We start from the raw sequence: 20,532 nt of genomic DNA on the forward strand, positions 1-20,532 counted from the left end.
AATAAATAAATAAAAACAGTGTTCTTTCTTGTCATTTTTCTCCTTTTAACAAATATAGGACCATATAGTATGTACTGTTTTGTAACTTTGGGGTCTCTCCTCCACTTAACAGCACTTAATGAAAATTTTTCCAGATTAGAAGACTTACAAGTCAACCACCAATGTTAATGGCTCATAGGGATCCACTGTTTGAATGTATCAGCCTTTTTCAAAGCTATTTCCTGAGTTTAGGGTATTTACTCTATTTCCAGATTTTCACATGCTGAATCCTTAGAAGAAACTCTTAGAAGAGGAACTGCTGAGTCAAGGGCGTGTACCTGTCAACCTTTGACCTTTGTTACCCAACTGCCTCCAGAGTTCCTACAGGGCCTGGCCAAGCAGGGAGCCGGGGAGCGAGAGTGGGCAAGGTTCCACAGACCTCAGCTCTCAGCTCAGTCCCTTGGGACCACATGCCTTTCGGAATTCAGGATTTCCCGGGTTCGAGAGAAAGTCTGTACATTCCGCGCACCTTGTTGCACCTCCAGCAGATTTGGGGCGGACCCACAGTCCAACTCATCATTAATGTTTCCTCAGTAAACGTATGAACATTCCCAGTGAGTTGGATAAATCGAGACCACAAGGAGCCTCATGGAAGCTCTGCACAGGTTTTGCTGCTGCATGAGTTTTGGAGTTAGAAGTGTGTGTGTTTGGTTTTTTAAAACACAACTTTTTGGTGTTCAGGATTTGTGCAGTTTGGGTTTAGGAGAGAAGGGAGCACGGTACACAGTCAATTCTGCTGCTTCGGAAGGGAAACTGGCTTAGCAGGACAGAAGGAGGTAATAAGGATACGGATTAAGTCATCAGCTTGGGAGCAAAACCCATCTGTGTTTGGATCCTGGCTTCACCATCTACAAGCCGGGCACCCCCAGGCCAGCAGCTTGCCCTTTCTGGGCCTCACTGCTGAAGCGTACACACAGCCTACAGTTGCAGAGATGAGAAAGGATGAAACAAAAAAAAAAAGAAAAAGGATGAAGCATATAAAATGTGCAGCATCTACCGAACTAGATGAATGGATGAGAGCTGTTATTACACTCGCCACACAACTTTTGGGTGTTCAGGATTTGTGCAGTTTGGGTTTATGGAGAAGTGAGCACGGTACACAGTTCTGCTGCTTCAGAAGGGAAACTGGCTTAGCAGGACAGAAGGAGGTAATAAGGATACGGATTAAGTCATCAGCTTGGGAGCAAAACCCATCTGTGTTTGGATCCTGGCTTCACCATCTACAAGCCGGGCACCCCCAGGCCAGCAGCTTGCCCTTTCTGGGCCTCACTGCTGAAGTGTACACACAGCCCACAGCTGCAGAGATGAGAAAGGATGAAGCAAAAAAAAAGAAAAAAAAAGAAAGGATGAAGCATATAAAACGTGCAGCATCTACCAAACTAGATGAATGGATGAGAGCTGTTATTACACTCGCCCTGTAAGTGGCTGAGCTGGGAAGTGGAAGTGAAGGGACGCTCTTGCTTGTTTCCTGTAACGCCGGGTGGGGCCAGAAAAACACCAAGACCCTTCTAGCCTGTCAGCCCCCAAAGCCGACCCTCAGAATTCTGCTCTAACTCACATAAGGGGAAGCCCAGACCTCGGGGCAGAAAGAAGGGCCCGACGGGAGACGCAGTGGACTTTCTCTCAGGGGCCCACCTGGCTTCGCCTGCCGTGGTGGCGCTGGGCTCTCTCTCACTGGCGCCAGTTGTGCAGGGCTGAGCCCACCCAGCTCCATCTGGACCTCCACAGAGACCTATTTCCCCGTCCCAGAGTGTGGTTGTTACAAACAAAGGCCTGGATAGTTCAAAGCTGTAGTTCCAGGAGCAATTCAACCCAACAGCTGGGCAGGACACCAGCGGGTCCCACAAAGAATCAAACGTCCGTTAGGACACGGGCTGTCCAGAGGCAAAGGTTTGCTTTGGGCGAGTGCTGGGTTCCCTGTCAGACCACAGGAGGGTGTGGGTGGGAGCAGGCAGAGGCCTGGGCTCCGCAAGCAGCTGTTTACTAAAATTGGGAAAGAAAAAAAGAAACAAGAAGGGAAGGAACAGACTTGGAAATTAAAGCTCGGAAAGCCCTCTGTTGGCCACGTCTGACCAGCACAGATGATGGCACCTCGGTCCCCGGGAGGCCATCTGCACTGAGAACCTGAGGCCACTGTGTTTGCCTGGAATAACCTGTCGCCCTGAGCCAGGAAGTGGGGAGACGGAAATTTCCAGAAGGCCCCTCCTTATCCAATGAGGCCTTCACAGCTCACCAAGCAGACCCTGGAAAACAGTGAACTGGCTCATTGGTTTAGAAAGCGTCTTTAAAAGAGTTTAAAGATAGGGGCAGCGGCCTGGGCTCCGCAAGCAGCAGGGACGAGCAGAGGAGGGGAGGGACCAGGCTGCCTTCCACATGTTCCAACCACAGACCCAGCTGTTTACTAAAATTGGGAAAGAAAAAAAGAAAAAAGAAAGGAAGGAACAGACTTGGAAATAAAAGCTCGGAAAGCCCTCTGTTGGCCACGCCTGACCAGCACAGATGATGGCACCTCGGTCCCCAGGAGGCCCTCTGCACTGAGAACCTGAGACCACTGTGTTTGCCTGGAATAACCTGTCGCCCAGTTCCAGGAAGTGGGGAGACGGAAATTTCCAGAAGGCCCCTCCCTATCCAATGAGGCCTTCACAGCTCACCAAGCAGACCCTGGAAAACAGTGAACTGGCTCATCGGTTTAGAAAGCTTCTTTAAAAGAGTTTAAAGATATTCTCGAAGCCAGTGTAAAACATTATCAGAAGTGTTTAATTGCTCATAAGCCCACTAATTTTACACAATAATAACTTCCTTTCTAAATGTGCCTTAGCATCTTAATCTAGATTTACACATTTATATTGTTTTAATCACATTATTAAATTTCATCTATAATCTTTTCCTGTATTTTCCATAAACACTTTTTCATGTTTTATACTCCTCCTGTTAACTCTAATACTAACATCCACTACATTGTATTCAATACCACAGACTTCTTAACCAGACTAGAAAAAACTAGTTCTTCTCTATTATAAACCAGAGCCCGGGGCACCGATTCGTGCACTGGTGGGTTCCCTCAGCCTGGCCTGAAACCGGTAGTCTGACATCCCCCAAGGGGTCCTGGATTGTGAGAGGGTGCAGGCCAGGCCAAGGGACCCCACCGGTACATAAATCCGGGCACTGGGCCTCTAGTATGCATATAAGATCTTTGGTTAATCTTTTTCTGTCCTCCCAGTCTGTTCCATGTTTCCATGCCTGTGGTTTTGACTCCTGTGTTGAACACCTGCCCCCTGGTGGTCAGTGTATGTCCTCCCCCGTCCCCCCTTCTCTCTGAGATTCATCAGTCTGTCGCATGTTTCCATGCCTGTGGTTTTGGCTCCTGTGTTGAACACCTGCCCCCTGGTGGTCAGTGTACATCGTAGCTACTGGTCGAATGGTCGAATGGTCAGATGGTCGCTTAGGCTTTTATATATATAGATAATGTATAAACATCTTTGTGTATATGGGAGCTTCAAATACCAACTACTTAAATTCATTTTCAGTTATTTAATCAACCTATATTTATTGGGTACCTATTCTTTGAGGCCCTGGGGATAAGTGAACAAAGCAGACATAGTCTCTGCCCCAAAGGCTAAACGTTCTATATTTTAATAATCTTGATCATTCCTGATCTTCCTGAGTGGGTCTCAAATACAAAAACAATCCTCTGAACTAGAAATGGTAGCATTTGCAACCAAGAAAGCCTAGATTGGGGCCTGCTATTTCACCTGGAGGCCCCCATCCTGGCCCATGCTGCATGGAGGTTGTCCAGTCTCTTCCGCTTACAGCCCCTGCCCCACCCAACACCAGCTCCTGACACCCCCACCTCTCAAAGCCCAGCCCTGGTCACTGCTCACACGCACCCACCAGCTGAGAGAAGATCCCAAGTGGCTGGCACCCCCCTACACACAGCTGGGACCGATTCCACCCTGCACCCCATCAGGGTCTGCTATTTAGTGAAATGATGGATTATGGGGCAGACAGTCAAGAGGCAAGTCCCTCTCCCACAGCCGCAGGCTGCTTCTGACTGAGTTATTGTTGCCGCATTAACTTGTTGAACGCCATATGTGCCAGGCATGCGCCAGCCTTTTTCTATCCGTGTCCTATTGCACCTTCTGAGTGGCCCTCGGGCCAGGAGCATTTACCATCTGTCCTTCACACACGAGGGCAGAGAACTACTCCAGGATCACACTAGTGCGGACCAGCAACGGGGTTCAAACTAAAACTGAAACGCGTCTGATGGCAAAGTCTGAATTCCTATGCTGTTTATAGGACACTTGGTCAACCCCCTTCCCACTACCCCTCTTCACCCCGTCTCTGGGCCTTCCTTCTAGAAAATACATGCATTGCTTTCAAAAGCTCTGCTCGGCACAAGACATTCACAGGCACAGCTGGGAAAAGCCAGCATCCTGTGGCCAGATCCGCTGCTTGCCTGCCGGCGGCTCACGTCCAATAATCGCCGACTCCCACAGAGCCCTGCCCACATGCCAGCTCCGTTGCCAGCTCCTTACTGACCTAAGTTAACTTGTTTAGTCGTCATCACAACCATGGGAGGAAAGTACTGATGCTATCACCCCCATTTCACACCTGAGGAAACTGCGGCACAGAGAGGTTCAACAACAAGCCCAGGGTCACACAGCACGTGGCTGAGCTGGGATTTGAACCGCCCTTCTCTAATTCCTTTATGACTGGAGAACAAAGCAGCCAATCCACTCAGAATACAGACCTCTGTGGTAGCTGGTAGCAGTGGTTCCCCCTCCATCTTTTGGCATGAGCACCTTTAGATTTTTGCACAGAACAGTCCCTGGGAAATGTCCATTATTTCTTGAAATGGGGATGTGGGGCGGTGAGGGGCGGGGTAGGAAGTCTTGCTTTATGTCTTAGCCAGTAGGCTCGTCTGTGCCTAATTCTTATACACACGTACTTCACTCTTCTTTATTGATCCTCCCGGGTTCTAAAAACGTCTCTGCATACAACATTCCATCTCCATAATGTGGCCTTTTCTTATGCGTGGCGACTTCGCCTCCCCACAAATATTGACACTTTTCTCCCTGTTGGTGAATTAACATGCGCCCAGCCCAGTCGGCATTCACCGCGCCTGTGTATGCCCTGCAGTGTACCTGGAGGTTTCTCACTGATTTTATTTACGGAGAGAACGGACTGGCCCCTACTGCACTGAGGATAAAGAATGGCCAGGCGAGGAGGGGTCACGAGAGGTGAGGTGTAAAAGCGAGTGCTTCGACTGCTTAATGACGATTTAACTCAAATCCAAACCTTCTAACAAGTAAACAGGGGTCAAGGCAGCCCGCTTTGATGGTTCGCTTTGCTTTCCCTGTTGGCAGCTCTGACATTCTGGATGATGACTATAACTCATGCAGCACATTATGGAGCTCTTTGAGCCCTACAACTGGGGGGGAGTGGGGGAGCCTGCAGGAGGAGGGCAGACAGGAAACAAAGATTCGTTTTCCTCCGTTTCCCTCCACCGTCTAGTTTGCCTCTATTTTAGATGCTGAGATATACACTGTACACTGGCTGATCCACTCGATAGACTGGAAAAGCTGAAAGGAACTCACTTTCCCAGCCTCCCTTGCAGCTAGGGAGGAAGGGAGCCCGGGGGAGGGTACAGACCTCACCAGGAAGGCTCCAAGCCATCGAGGGAAGCCATCCAGGGAATCTATCGTTGGGACCTGGGCCCCAAGTCCCACAGAACATCAGAAGTTTTGAGGGCCTGTTTCTGTTGTTGCATCCACATAACGGAGGCTCTGTTTTAGGGATGGGGAACGTCTGGCCCACAGGCTGCATAAGGCCCAGGTTGCAAAATCATTTGATCTGGCCCTGCCAAGGCAACTGCAGGTGGGACTTGAAATTCAATAAATCTAGGAGCTTTAATCACAGCAACACAACTTTATATTAAGTGAATTCTATGTAATAAAAGGCTAATATGCAAATTGACCAGCCAAACAACCAGTCACTATGACACACACTGACCACCAGAGGGCAGATGCTCAATGCAGGCGAAATCATTTGATCTGGCCCTGCCAAGGCAACTGCAGATGAGACTTGAAATTCAATAAATCTAGGAGCTTTAATCACAGCAACACAACTTTATATTAAGTGAATTCTATGTAATAAAAGGCTAATATGCAAATTGACCAGCCAAACAACCAGTCACTATGACACACACTGACCACCAGAGGGCAGATGCTCAATGCAGGAGCTGCCCCCTGGTGGTCAGTGTACTCCTACAGGGGGAGAGACACTCAGCCAGAAGCTGGGCTTGGGGGATGTCCTCCTGCTGGCTTAGGCTCGCTCCCCACAGGGTCCCGGACTGTGAGAGGTCACAGGCTGGGCTGAGGGACACCACCCCCCCACAGTGCATGAATGTCATGTACCGGGCCTCCCATGATGTTATAAATATCCAATGGCCCTTGGCAGAAGAAAAGTTCCCCACTCCTGTTAGATCAGACCTGACATGTTTTTGCTTCCAGAAAGAACATGTCACCTGAACACTGTTCTCCTTCTGCTGCGCGAGGGGCCTGGGCACAGGTGTGTACAGATGTGCCTGTGTGGCTGCCTGAGGGAAGGAGCAGAGAAGCTACAGAAATGGAGCAATGACTCCAAACTCAGAGCCAGCACAGCGCTGGCCTAGTCCTAGTCTACCAGCGCTTAATAGTCATGAATAAAATATTCATGCCTCTTATTTATGCACTAATGAATTTCATTATAAATACAATTAATGCCCTCATTCTCCTCAGATACAACACCTCATGAATCTAATGAGAGTCACATACTGTCATTATCTAAAACTAAATTCAGATTTCTGAAACATACGCAGACTCAAAATCGGCCCTTCTAACTCAAAGCTGTATAATTCTGATAGTTTTAGTAGCTGTGTTGAATCCAAAAGAGGTGGGACAAGTATACCATCGCACGGAGCAATTCTAAGATCAATGTCCAAAGGATAAAATGAAAACATGCTGGGAACTGCCTGCACTTGTCACAGCCACTCTGTGAGGCCCATGGTCGTCACTTCCATAGCAACAGGCTGGGTTGTCCTGTGACGAGATTCTTGCTCATTCATTGGTTGGAGGGATCCTCAGACCATCAGGCCCAGGTGAACCTTGGGGAACCTACCTGGGCATCTTACATAGAGAGTTATTCACAAAACACTCCAAGCCCCAGGTGCTCTGTCAAATAAGCGTGGGCCTCTCCACTAGCCGTGAGAAGACGGACAGAGGCCACACCATCTGGGTCTTCCTTATTTGGTGCATGTCTATAAAACTGGGGGTTTTTTTTCAATAGGCTATTGTTTTAAGGGCAATTTCAGGTTCAAAGTTAATCAGAAGGTACAGAGATTTCCTCTAATTCCTGACCCTATACACACACACACTCCCCTGTTAGCAACATCCCCCACCAGAGTGGCACATTTGTGAAATCCATGAACCTACACTGACACATCCTTATCACTCTAAGTCCAGAGTTTACAATGGGGATCACCCTTGGACAAATGTATAGTGTCACGTAACCAACACTGTAGTATCATATAGAGTAGTTTCACTGCCCTAAAAATCTTGTGTCTATATACTGATTTCCTTTCATTGAAATAGAAACTATAAGCTTTTTCTCATATTGTTATTTTCTGAAAAAAAATTAAATTGCTCTATTAGTTGGAATGCTGCTATATTAGGTAAAGCTGCTATATCAGAGCCCCCAAAGTGCAGTATCTTCCAAGAGTGGGCCAATAAGACACACGCGTCTCTCTCTCACCCAGCAGATGGAGGTGGGCAGGTGCTTGGGGCCGGTCATCCAGGGGCCCTGGCTCCTTCCACCGCGTTGCTCTCCCTTGATTTTATTTGCTGAAGACACCAAATTGTCCACATTGTGCCTGAGCCACCACCCTGAGGTTTTTCTGGGAAATGGGGCAATATACCCTGTTTTCTGGCCCACCTGGGAGCCGAATGAGGTCCTGCGTGAGAGAGCCCTGGATGGCATGCGGCAGAGTGGGCGCTTTTATCAGAGCAGCCTTATTTCAGAAGCTCGGGGGAGAGCAGGATTTATGATGCTGACGACAAGCTTTTAAAATTGTGCCTGTGGAGGCCGGAGACCCCACCCCAGTCTCTCAGAGCTACCTGACCCCCACTCCCACCCCCAGGGATGAGTCCAGCCCTGATCAGCTGTTGACGTTCTTCCCTTCCTTTGCTGAATGGTCCTGGATGTGGACCCCGGCAGAATGCCACCAGAATCATAAAAATACATTTATAACAAAGCACTCTTCAAGCTGTGTGAGCCAAACAGGAGGCAAGGCAATTGCATTCCTAATCATTTCCCAGCTCCTCACTTCACCATGAGAAATTCATTTCACCAACTACTGGGCTCAAATTTACTACAGTAGGAAGGAAGTCAGGGAAGGGAGGTGCCTGCGATGGACCAGTCACCACCCACCTCCAGGATGGGAACTCATCTCACAAAACCCCCAGGGCTGTTTCCACACTAGGGCTGGGGGTGCAGGGAAGAAGGTGTCAGCCCCGATAACACCCATCAGTGTCGCCTTCTAGGGTTCCCAAATGGAAAGGTACTTTACGGGGCCATTTTTAATTTTGTAATTACTCTCTTAGGGGAGGCCTACCTGGGGTTCCAGGTGGGAGATGAGGCCAGAGCACAGAGTGTTTCCCACGCTGGCTCTGTGCTTGTGCCCTGCTGGAGACAAGCCTGTGCTTCTGGGTCGCCCCCTGCTGGCCCAGCGCTCTCCCTAAGGTCACCCTCACTTCCTTGAGCATCAAATGGGGCTCTGAGCCACACTCCAAGTCAGAGGGGCTAGAGCAGTCGTGGGCAAACTACGGCCCGCGGGCCGGATCCGGCCCGTTTGAAATGAATAAAACTATAAAAAAAAAAAAAGACTGTACCTTTTTATGTAATGATGTTTACTTTGAATTTATATTAGTTCACACAAACACTCCATCCATGCTTTTGTTCCGGCCCTCCGGTCCAGCTTAAGAACCCATTGTGGCCCTCGAGTCAAAAAGTTTGCCCACCCCTGGGCTAGAGTCACTTGGTCCTTCCCAGACCAACAGACTCCCTGGCTGCTGCCTGGGCAGGAGATGGCCTGGCTGAAGTCTAAAGAGGCAGGTCACCGTCCTGGGCTTGAATCCCAACTGCCCCTTAATTTGTTTTGTTTTTTAATCCTCACCAGAGGATATTCTTCCATTGTTTTCAGAGAGAGTGGAAGGGAGGGAGGGAGGCAGATAGACACATTGATTGGCTGCCTCCTGCACACCCCCCACTGGGGATCGAGCCGGCAACCCAGACATGTGCCCAGCCACAATGGAACTCCGGACTCTTCAGTCCACAGCTGATGCTCTATCCACTGAGCCAAACCAGCTAGGGCCCAGCACTGCACCTTTACTTCTTTGGACCTCCTATGCCGAGATTTGAGCTCCTCCTCCTCCTGCTACAAATAGTAGCGCCCACTCACCCAGCACCCGCTTACTGTCAGCCACTATTCTGAGTACTTTTACATATGTATTAGCTAATGTGGTCCTTCCAGCAACTCTGGAGGTGAGCACCATTATTATCCCCACTTTATGGGGAAGAAAAGCGAGGCTTGGAGAGTCCTTGCTCGCCACCTGGGCTGCAGGACAGCTGGCATTAGTGCGGTGCCCTCTTTTTCTTTAACTTCCTTTTATTTCCACTTGCTTCCCCCTCTGCCCTCCACAGTGGGCCGTTCTGCTGTGCTGGCTGGGTGCTGCTTGTAGAGGTTCTTGTAAGAGGTGTGTCACTTTAATACACAACAGCAGTTGTAGGGCTCATTCTCTTCTTTGTTTTTCTTCATTCGCATCTATCCATGTCATGGTACCTCCCAGAATGCTGTGTGTCCTGCATCCACCCCGGCCTGCTCACCCACCCTGCAGGGAGAGACAGCAGGATTGGGTCCAACTTCCAAAAAGATGCTCAACGGACATCTTTAAGTACTTTCCCTTAGGGACATGTGTGAGAATTTCTCCGGGGCTGATGTCAGGAGCAGGACTGCTGGGCCCTGGGGTCCGAGGTGCCTGATCTGTCTCCACACGAAGCAATAAGCAGTCTATGGTCCCCTCATTACGCATTAACCAGCTTCCTGATGTCTGCAGATCTGGTGAGTATAACGCGCCCTCATTATCCCAATTCACCTCTTAATTAGCCAGAAGCTTGTGTATATCTCTCTTGTTAGATGATGGGGTTTCCTCTTCCAGGAATAACCGATTCAATGTCCTTTGCCCATGTTCTTTTGGGGCTCCTGTCTTCTTGTTGATTGGGCAGAATTCCTTGTTGACCCCTGGGTCTAAGTCCCTCGTCAGTTTTAGACACTGAAATTAGCTTCTCCCGATTTTCTTGTTAATCCTATTAACTCTTTCCTGGTGGTCTTTGGGGTCAGAACTTGTGATGCAGTTGGCCCACGCAATGTCTTTGCTGTATGGTTCATGCTTTTAGGCCGTGGCTTAAGAAGTCTTTCTCCACCTTTAGGTCAGATATATTTTTCTACCTTTACCATAAAGACTTCATGGCTGCACCATATACATGTAGGTCCTTCATCTGTTCCGTGTCTACCTTTGTTATTTGGCACCAGTTTTATAGTTGAACATACAGTGTTTGAGCTGTTTCTCCTCCCGCCCCCTTTTTTAAATATATTTTTATTAATTTCAGAGAGGGAGAGGGAGAGAAACTTCAATGATGAGAAAGAATCATTGATTGGCTGCCTACTGCATGACCCCTGCTGGGGATCGAGCCCGCAATCCAGACATGTGCCCTGACTGGTGTTGTGGATCAACATTCGCGAGAATAAGACCACCGACTCCAATTAGGTCTTAAACAGCAAGCGAGGATTTATTGAGCTGGCCAACGACTACAGTTACAGCACCCTGCCGAAGCAGAGGCTGAACTGCCGTGCCGACTACAGGAGTTACATTTTATTATTAAATTCCCTGGAGGCCCAGAGAAAAATGTGTCTTTCAAATTCTGGGCCCCCCAATATGGAGGAAACTCTATTTATACTTTTTCCAGTCCTTTGTCTCCCAAATTTGGAATGAGACTTCCGGGCCTTCTGAGAAAGAAGGCCTGCGTGCTGGGAAGGGGCTATGAGACCATATCTCAAGGCCTGGCCTGATGTCAGTACCTTCCTATCTATGTGTTCTAGGACAGCGTGCCCCGCCTGGCCGAAGCGCCAGATATGCAGCCCAGCACACTGGGAATCCAACCGTGACCTCCTGGTTCATAGGTTGACGCTCAACCACTGAGCCATGCTGGCCAGGCTGTCCTTCCCTTTTGATTCGAAAGCCCTGTCACTTTTAAGTCTGTGGCCTTATTCATAGCAAGGAGAGAGGCCTCAGGAAAAAAGAAAATGAACTGGCCAGCACCTTGATCTCAGACCTCCAGCCTTCAGGGTAATATCCATCTCAGCTCTTCCAGGACAACTGCCCCTTTTCCTTGCTCTGACTCAGCGGTCGCCAACCTTTCGGACCTCATGGACCACCAGTTGCCGACCGCTGCTCTGACTTGCAATTGCCTGTGACTTCATCTCTCTTTACTCTGACCAAATTGTGTAAGAAGTCAATTTGACCACATGCTTACTCTCTGCATAGTAAGGCCATGTTCTAAGCGCTTCATGTGTTTCAACTTTGTAACCCTCACAGCCACGCTAGGAAGGCTCAATGATTATCCCCATTTTACAGATGAGGAAACTGAGGCAGAGCGAGGTTACCCATGGAAAACTTGGCCAAGAGGTAGCAAAGCTGATTCAAACTGGTGTTATCTCAGTCTGGAATGCAATAGGATGCTAATCTGCTCCCAACCGAGCTGCCCATCAGTTATGCAGAGGAGTAGGGGAGATGATGGTGCAAGTCTAATCCAGTATGTGCACGCCTCTCCTCACTCCAGTCCCAGCCTGCAGTCCCGTACCTTCCCAGCTTCCCTCGGCCCCAGAATGCCATCAAAAGTATTGGCCTGCTGTTTGGGGCCTTCCACAGGCTGCTTACAATTCACCTGTCCATCTCCCTCTTATTTTCTGTTTTAATGTCATCTGGTTGTCTGCCTGCAATGTCCTTTCCCTGCCCACATTTATGGGTCTAAAACCTGCCATTCTTCATGAAAGGAAGAATCTGGCTCTGCTCTGTTCTCCTTTGGGGCAGCTGCTGGTTTCTAGCAGGGATTTCCTCATTTCTCCCTGCACTCGAGCCCTGGGAGCCTCCTCCTGGGGACTTGACACATCCTCTCTGGGCTGACCCACATTTAACTCTCCATCCTGACCTTTCTCCAGCTCCACCTCGCCATCTCTACTCCGAGGTCCGACAGTCATCTCAAACTCAGGACCCAAACCTTGAGCTGCTGTTCCCCTCAAACCTGCCCCTCCTCCCATCACTTCCCATCTCAGTGAAATGACACCTGCCTCCATCCTCCTAGTTATCGAAGCCCCAAAAGTTGAAGTCGTTCCTTACTCTCTCTCCCACCCACATCCAATCCAACGCTAAATCCCACCAGGACTTGCCTATCGCATCTACCACCACCACCTTGAACCAAGAGAGCTTTTCCCCTGGATGACTGCGGTCACCTCCATCCTGCCCGAAGCCTCAGGCTGCCTCAACCCTGACCCACACCCCTCCTCTGCCCAGAGACCTCCAATGGTTCCCAACGGTGCCAGTTCTTACATGCTCTAGGCCAGTGGTTGGCAAACCGGGCTCGCGAGCCACATGCGGCTCTTTGGCCCCTTGAGTGTAGCTCTTCCACAAAATACCATGTGCGGGTGCGCACGTACAGTGCAATTGAAACTTCATGGCCCATGCGCAGAAGTCGGTTTTTGGAAAGGAGATAGACGAAACAAGTATACAAGACGTGTGTGGATGGGAGAGTTGGAAGGGGTCGACCTCAGCGAACGTACCTCAATCAGATTGAGGACATTTTTAGCAAAGGCCAGCTTAGGAGTACCCTAATTAAGTTAATAACAATGTACCTACCTATATAGTTTAAGTTTAAAAAATGTGGCTCTCAAAAGAAATTTCAATCATACTGTTGACATTTGGCTCTGTTGACTAATGAGTTTGCCGACCACTGGGCTAGGCACTCACCACCACTTCACGTTGTGTAACTTACTTGGTATTTCTGCACATTTCTCTCAACTGTAATGTAAACACCTTGAGGACAAGGATTATTGTTTTGTTCACTGCTGACCTCAACTGCCCCCCTAACCATGCACAGCTTCAGGGCAAGGTCTGTCTGTTTTAATCATATGTATATATGTATACACACATACAGAAAAGATTTACTATAAGGAATTGGCTCGTGCAATTGTGAAGGCTGAGAAGTCCCACGACCTGCCGCCGTCTTCAAGCTGGAGACACAGGAAGCCGGTGGGAAAGCCAGTGGGTAGTTCAGTCCGAGTCCAGAGGTCTGAAAGCAAGGAGCCCGGAGGGCGGGATAAGGTGGATGTCCCAGCTCAAGCAATTGGGTATGAAGAGCTGAATTCCTTCTTCCTCTGGTCGGAGCCTCAGTGGACAGATGATGCGACCCACACCGGGGAGGGCAAACTGCTCTCCACTCCACGGCTTCGAGTGCCCACTTCATTCAGGAACACCTGACCCTCCCAGACAAACCAGAAATGAGGTTTAGCCAAAGAGCTGGGCACCCCATGTTCCAGTCAAGCTGACACATAAATTAACCAGTGTTTATTCACTTTGTACCACCGTGCCTTGGATGTAAGCATTCCATACTTTCCTCTCGTCTCTTCACTCAGTAACAGAGAGAGGCAGCCATGGACGTACCAAGTCCCGGGACCCAGAGTGACTTGGAGTAGGATGGGGTGGTTTTGTCACCCTGAAGGCCAAGACTGACAGGTGAAATCAGGACGAGCTAAAAACTGGAATGTGAAAAGTCGATGCCATAAATTTGTAAACGTCAGCATACCGCCCAGTCCTGAGAGCCCATCACTGCCGCTTCCTTAGCAGCTGGTTCTCGCGATCGCCGATAAGAAGGCTCATGCAAAGAACCCCAAGACCACCATTCAGTAAGAAGGCACACAGGGTGGGTTATCAATACCTTTTAATGGTTCACATTGGTGTTTGGGTTTTTTGTTTGTTGTTTTTTTTTTTTTCAGAAGAATTATGACAAAAATACATAGAACTTAATGTTTCAATACAATGGGCAAGTACAGAATCTAAACCAGACAAGTCCATAAAGTACAATCCTTCTTGTGGGGAAAGAACCTTCCATTCCACTGAGCAGGGAGAACCACATGATTCGGCACAATCCTCTCTCACTGCCTCCTGTTCAAATTTCAGAGACTGGCAGACTTGGAGACAAAACATATTAAAAAAATAAATAAAACTAGATGTCAACTGCCTCAATTTCCCTTTCTGTTTTTCCTTTTCTCATTTTCGTCATAACCAGGTGGGATGAGGGTGCGAGGCAGGGCCCTGTGGTGGGAAGGGTTATGCTCTGTGATGGAATGCCAGGCACACGCAGGGGTTCTCTGAGGTGACGAGAAATGTACTTTGAATCAACTACTCGGTGTTGTAGCTGACAGATACCAGCAGAGGGGAGGGAGTGAAACAGGAGCTACAGGACTGCTGGTGGGAGGCCTGATGGCCACAGCACACATTTAAATCCAACTTACACAGTGAGAAGATGCTCGAGTATAATCCTCAGTCAGCACATTCACACAGGAGTCTGTAACTGTGGATACCTCCTCTTGGTAACACAAGTTGGAATGCTAACGAAGCACAGACACTTCCGTTAAAACCCCACTAGGTACAGTCATTCACTCAACAGAAGTATCAAAACCATTTGGTTTTTAAACAAAAATCCTTCACATCCACCTGTGTTCAAAAATAATAACTTATGATATATGATGAGCTTCCTTAAAAACGTAATTACCACAAAAGAGTTAAATGGTAGTGTGGAAAGACCCATTTTCCTATAAATGTAGTTCTTAGCAAGGGACAGATACGTAACATACATGAAAAATAAAGCCGTGACATTTTGTGCTTGTAGTTTAAAGCTAAAGCTACCCCCCTCAAAAAAAAAAGTTTTAAACAAGTATTAAGCATTTCAGCTCCCTTAGACCAGCATGCAACAGACTCAGTAAAGACATGTATTGTTTTTCCCCATTTAAGGAGCACATCTGCCTCCATGATGAATAATGATGGCGATCGTACTGGACCAGTCAGGTCTGTGCAGTGGAATTTCGCCCGATGGGCTGGCCAAGTAGCCATTTCCTCTCCTCAGCAGAACAAAAAGTAGTAACTAGTGATGGAACACATGGGGCAGATTTGGCCAGAGTCGACCACACATTTACTTGCTTGAACATGTAACTTGTTAGGGGAGACACTGAATGGGTCAGTTGAGTAGAACAGAACATTTGAGCCCCAGGGCAGTTCTGGATCATGGGACGAGCCTATCAGCCTCCAAGTGAGCCAAACCATGCCTTCCAAGCAACAAGGCAGCCATGAGCATACTCGAGCCAAGACTTGCTTTGGACAAAAATCGAGCGCTAACATTTTTTTTTCATCTCTAGTATCATTAACACCTTGGAGAAAATAGAAAACAGTAATCAACAACAGAAGCTTGGCAAAGAGGATAAGAAACCCACAGAAAGAGTTTTGCTAAAACTGCTTCGCCAGTAGTTCCATCACGGCCCACCGCGGGGGCTTCAGGCCAGTGACTTCATGGACGCACCCTACGATGCACTGCCGAAGGTCAGTTTCGAGTCCGTCATGGTGACCCCAGTGTGATGCTGCCCGCCTTCCACTCACCACCTCCTACCCATAAGATCCAAGGGTGCCTCGGGTGATACAGGCCCAGGACACATAGGTGTCGAAGCCAAAGAAGCTTCCTGAAAACTTCACCTTGGACTTGGGCAAGGAAACACCTCGGTGGTTTGGAGTCTTGGCAGCAGCACCCACACTGGGGCTTAACCTCAGCAGCCAGCCTGCAGGATGCTCCCCCCGGAGCGCTTGGTCACCGACAGAGTCGTGAATACCTGTGGGAGGAGAAAGCACGAGATTCTCAGACACACGAGCAGATGAGTTAACAGGAGTTCAGATCACACCACACGTATCGAGTTAAAATGACGACTTAAAATGAAAGAAACAGAGAAGTGATATGACCACGGATATCCTCAACTTCTCCAGAGAATAAAAGGGGAAAACATTTTAAAACAAGGGCGAAAGAGAAAAATACTTATGTTTTAATGACAAACTTTATTAGCAAAAGGGTGATTAAAACAAGTTACCCAAGTTGCCTGTCTCTTCTCTAAGAAAATGCACATGAACTATTTGGGACCCGCAGAAATGTGCAAGGTGTATCATTACAAACACCCGTGTACCCAACCAGCTCAGGGTGCTTTAGGAATGTGGCTAGAGTCCGACGTGTACCCCTCCTGGTCGCCTCCTCCCTACTTCTCCCCCAGTCACTGCCGACCCTTCCTACGAATTTCTTCCTGTTTTCTTTTGTAAGTTTTTAAAACTTTACATGAAAATGGCAAGATAGTGTCTTCTGCTACCTGCTTTCTGGGCTAAACATGTTTCTGTAACTCACCCATATGGACTGACACACAGCTCTAATTCTTCCATTTTTCACTGAAGAGTATTCAATTACTACAGTATGCTACACATGCTGTACACTACATATCCAAACCATTCAAGTGGTGCATCTATTACGATTACATATCCAGGCTCCTTTGGTTGGCCATCCAAGCTATTGCCAACATGCCATTTGCAACATGCTCTGTGGCATCCAGGAGTCTCCCCACACCCAGAGCTGGAGGTACAATTGCTGGGTTGGATGGGGAAATGCAGCTCTGACTTGACTGGATTTCCAAGGTGTCCGACCAACTGACACTCTTATTTGCAGTGACCGACGAGTTCTCATTTCACATCCTTGCAAACATGTGGCGCTGGTGGATTTACAGCTAATTAACATCTTTAGGCAGCTTTAACTTGCTGCTTTACAAGATGACGTACATGTAAAGCAATGCTTCTCCAACTTTAGTGAACACAGCCTGTTTAGACTGATTGAAACACACAGAAATTATACGGATTTTCATTTGGTAGAGCTAGGGCAGGGCCCAGGAATCTCATTTTTAGCAGGAGTCCTAAGTGATTGGTTGTAACGCAGGTTGCCACATGTGAGGATTTCCGTGGAACACCAGTGTCGCAATCCTGGCCTACAAGGTAGCCTAACCAACAGCTGCTTATTGCTGTAGTTTCACCAAACAGGAAACAGAGTCGAGATTCAAAAAACATCCTATTTCTACATCTAGAAACAGATCTTCGTTCCTGTCCTACTGGAGTAATTGGTACCAAACCATCTCTCTCAGCTTAAAAAACAAAAAACTAGACAAAATATATGAAACCGTTATTTTAGATATGGGATGACAGGCACTGGGCTGTGATTTCTGTACTCAGAGAAACAAGTAAGATGAGCCTTCCACAGGCCTGGCTGTCTACCTGGAGGCAACTAGGAGACACTGGTGCAGGAGCCAGAGAGCACAGACATCCTGGTGATTTGCAGCGACAAGAAGGGAGACTGGGGAGGCTGAGGCAGCTGGATTTGTGAGGCAGAATTTCCCAGAGGCAGGAGCTATACAGATAAAGAGCGCCAGAGATCTGCATGCAGGCTTCTCATCTCTGGCTGAATACCAGGCTGTGCAGGTCTAGGGGAAAGGCCCTCACGAGGCCAGGGAAGAAGCCACAGCCAGACAGCTGTAAGCTGAACCACCAGCAGAGCCCACTCGGGGTTGGGAGAAGTTCCAGTTCTCACAACCTAGAGTCCAGTGGTTTCCCTGAACCCCTGAGGCAACCAGTGGAGACCCCCCAACAAAGCCATACCTAGGAACAAGGCTAAGCATTACCAGAGTAACACCTACTGTAGACCACCCTAACAAAGCTTAAAACAACCCCCCAAAGGATCCAATGAGCCACAAGGACATTAATGGTCCACAAGAAAGCTCGGTACTCTTAAAAGGAGGACAACAAAACACGGGTATCTGGCACAGATTCAAAAGTGCTGAAAGAAAAAAACCCTGTCAACCTAGAGTTCTACAGTAAACAAAAAATACATAAAGAAAGCAAAATAAAGACATTTTCAAACAAAAGCTGAGTGATTTTGTCACTAGCAGACCAACACCACCCAAAAATGTTCAAGAAAGTTTTTCCAGCGAGGGAAACGGTAACAAGGGATGACACCTTTCCCTACAAGGGGAAACAGTCACCATCACCTGCCTGGTGCGCCACACCCACTGCTCTTAGGATCAACCCTACCCCCCCGCCCCCTTACAATTCAGGGCAAGAATGCCCCCTCCAGGCTGGGATTTGGGTCTCATCTCCTCACGTTATTTCACACATCACCTGACCTCACCCCTTTTATTCTTAACCTTGCTCTTTCCATTGGTCTTTCTTAGATCGCATTTATCGTAACACAATCCTCCCTCAACATTATGATCAGCTCTATCACCCATGTCTCTCGTCCTCCTTCAGCCAAAACGGTAAGCTGTTGGAATCTGTGGTCTATTTTCATTCCCCATTTCGCTGACATCTGGCTTTGCCCCCACCATTCCACATGACCACCTCTCCTGAGCTCGTCAGTAACTCCAGCTGCCAGATCCACAGGGCACCTTGCAGTCTTCATTCCACACAGCCTCTCCGCAGCATTTCCTGCTGCTGAGCTCACCTACCTTTTACAATTCTCTCCTCCCTTTGTTTCCTTGACAGTGATCTTCCCTGTTTCCTTCTTCTGTGGCTATTCCTCAGCCCTGGCATAGGGGTACTGAAGCACCGACTGCCCCAGCCCTCGCAATGGCCAAGCCCCTGGGCGGGCTGGCTGTAGACCAGAGCTACCTAAATGCACTTACTCCAATGTGTTGCATAAATACTGCCACTGTCCATGCATGCAGGACATGATAAGGCCAGAAAGCACCACCCCAGGGCCCCATCCTCAGCTCTCTCCCATCTAGATACCCTCCTATTACAGTGGTCTCGTTCAGTCAACTACACCCTCTTAGGCAGATGAATTTGCCATCTCTCCAGCTGTTGTGTCTCTTCTGAGCTACACACCAGTAAGACCTAACTGTGCCTCTTCTTGGATGACACTTCACACTTAAAATGCCCAGCACTAAACCCATTCTCTTCCCCTAACCCCGTTCCTCCCAATGCTGGCATCACCACCACTTGGATGCCCAGGCCACGTACCTGGAATTAGTTCTTAATTCTTCCACCTTCATACTATGATAGGTCGTCAATTACTGAGTCACATATTTTGCTTTTTATCTGTTAAATCTGATCTCTCATTGTGTTGACACTTTATAATAACTCATATAGTGTTTTCACCTCCCTGTGATGACCTTTTGTGTGGACCACACATTTCCACCCTATTGGGACACAGACCTGGGGACCGGGGCTTGCTCTGGCCAAAGACACGTGTGTGGAATTGGGATGCATGACTTCTTGAACACCAAGTGTGCTTGCCTACCTCCCTTCCCCTCTGCCACGTGCCAGCACTGCCTCAGGAAGCGGCTCCATCAGCCTGGTCCTGGTGAAGATGCACAGAAGCTGAGCTCATCCATGAAGACCAGAGAGCATCAGCAAGGAATAAACCTTTGCTTTTATAGGCAAAACACACCAAACCAAAACACCACCCAACTGTCCCACCTATATTGCCCAGACATGAAAACACAAAAAAGCTTGTGTCCAATAAATTAAAGTTAGAAACATATTTGATCTCTGAGTACAACTGATATTTTAATCCAAATCGTTCTGGTTGCACTAAGTAGACTGGGAGGTAACATTGCTAAGATTCTGTCGAGTCCATCAGTCCTACCCTTCAGGGATGGACCAACCTCTGAAGCCAGTAATTGTCTTATTGAGACTGGGCGCCATGGCTTATTTGGGGGCCTCTTGCGTGGACTCACTGAGTGCCTGCATCCTTGTTGGCACCTGGATTTCTTTTTTAGTCTGCTCTCTCTTTGGCTCCTGAGAAACAAGTGATTTGCTGGTTTTTAATACAAAAATGACAGAGCACAAAAATATCAAGGCCACTTTGACTTTTACAAATCAAAACAACAGCTATCAGCATCAAAAGTACTTTTGAATAAAAGGGGGAAATACTGTTATGTAAAGGAGAAACAATACTGAGAAAAACCCTTGGTCTGTTTTAGCTTAAAACAGTGACAAAGCCTCTCCCCCTTTCTGATATACCACTATGTCATCAGCACCTCAAAAAATTCAGATCAAGAAATAATGGCCTGTACCTGAAAACATTTAAAATAGGAAGCTGGAGGAAACTATAAACGATCCTTATCCAAAAAAGTAATGATGAGAAAAGAGTTCATACTTGTTAGCAAAGATATGTGAAAATCCCTGAAATAAGCTATCCCCCATAACTTATTTTACACTGAATTTGCAGCATTTTCATTAGCACTCTTCAATTCAATGCTGATGGCACTGTAAG

The 20,532-nt window shown here is 48.0% G+C and overlaps 1 protein-coding gene across 2 annotated transcripts in view; it reads right to left on the reverse strand.

Moving 5' to 3' along the window:
* Positions 1–14,110: 14,110 nt before the first annotated feature.
* Positions 14,111–20,532, reverse strand: part of TXNRD1 (thioredoxin reductase 1) — a 66,819-nt gene continuing 60,397 nt past the window's right edge. For both annotated transcript variants that reach the window (XM_005861671.2, XM_005861673.2), the window contains exon 14: positions 14,111–16,066. In XM_005861671.2, coding sequence (XP_005861733.1) covers positions 16,004–16,066 — 63 coding nt within the window. In that variant the 3' untranslated portion in view covers positions 14,111–16,003. The remainder of the gene's footprint in view (positions 16,067–20,532) is intronic.

The sequence above is a fragment of the Myotis brandtii genome, unplaced genomic scaffold, assembly GCF_000412655.1.
Source record: "Myotis brandtii unplaced genomic scaffold, ASM41265v1 scaffold155, whole genome shotgun sequence".
NCBI lineage: Eukaryota > Metazoa > Chordata > Mammalia > Chiroptera > Vespertilionidae > Myotis > Myotis brandtii.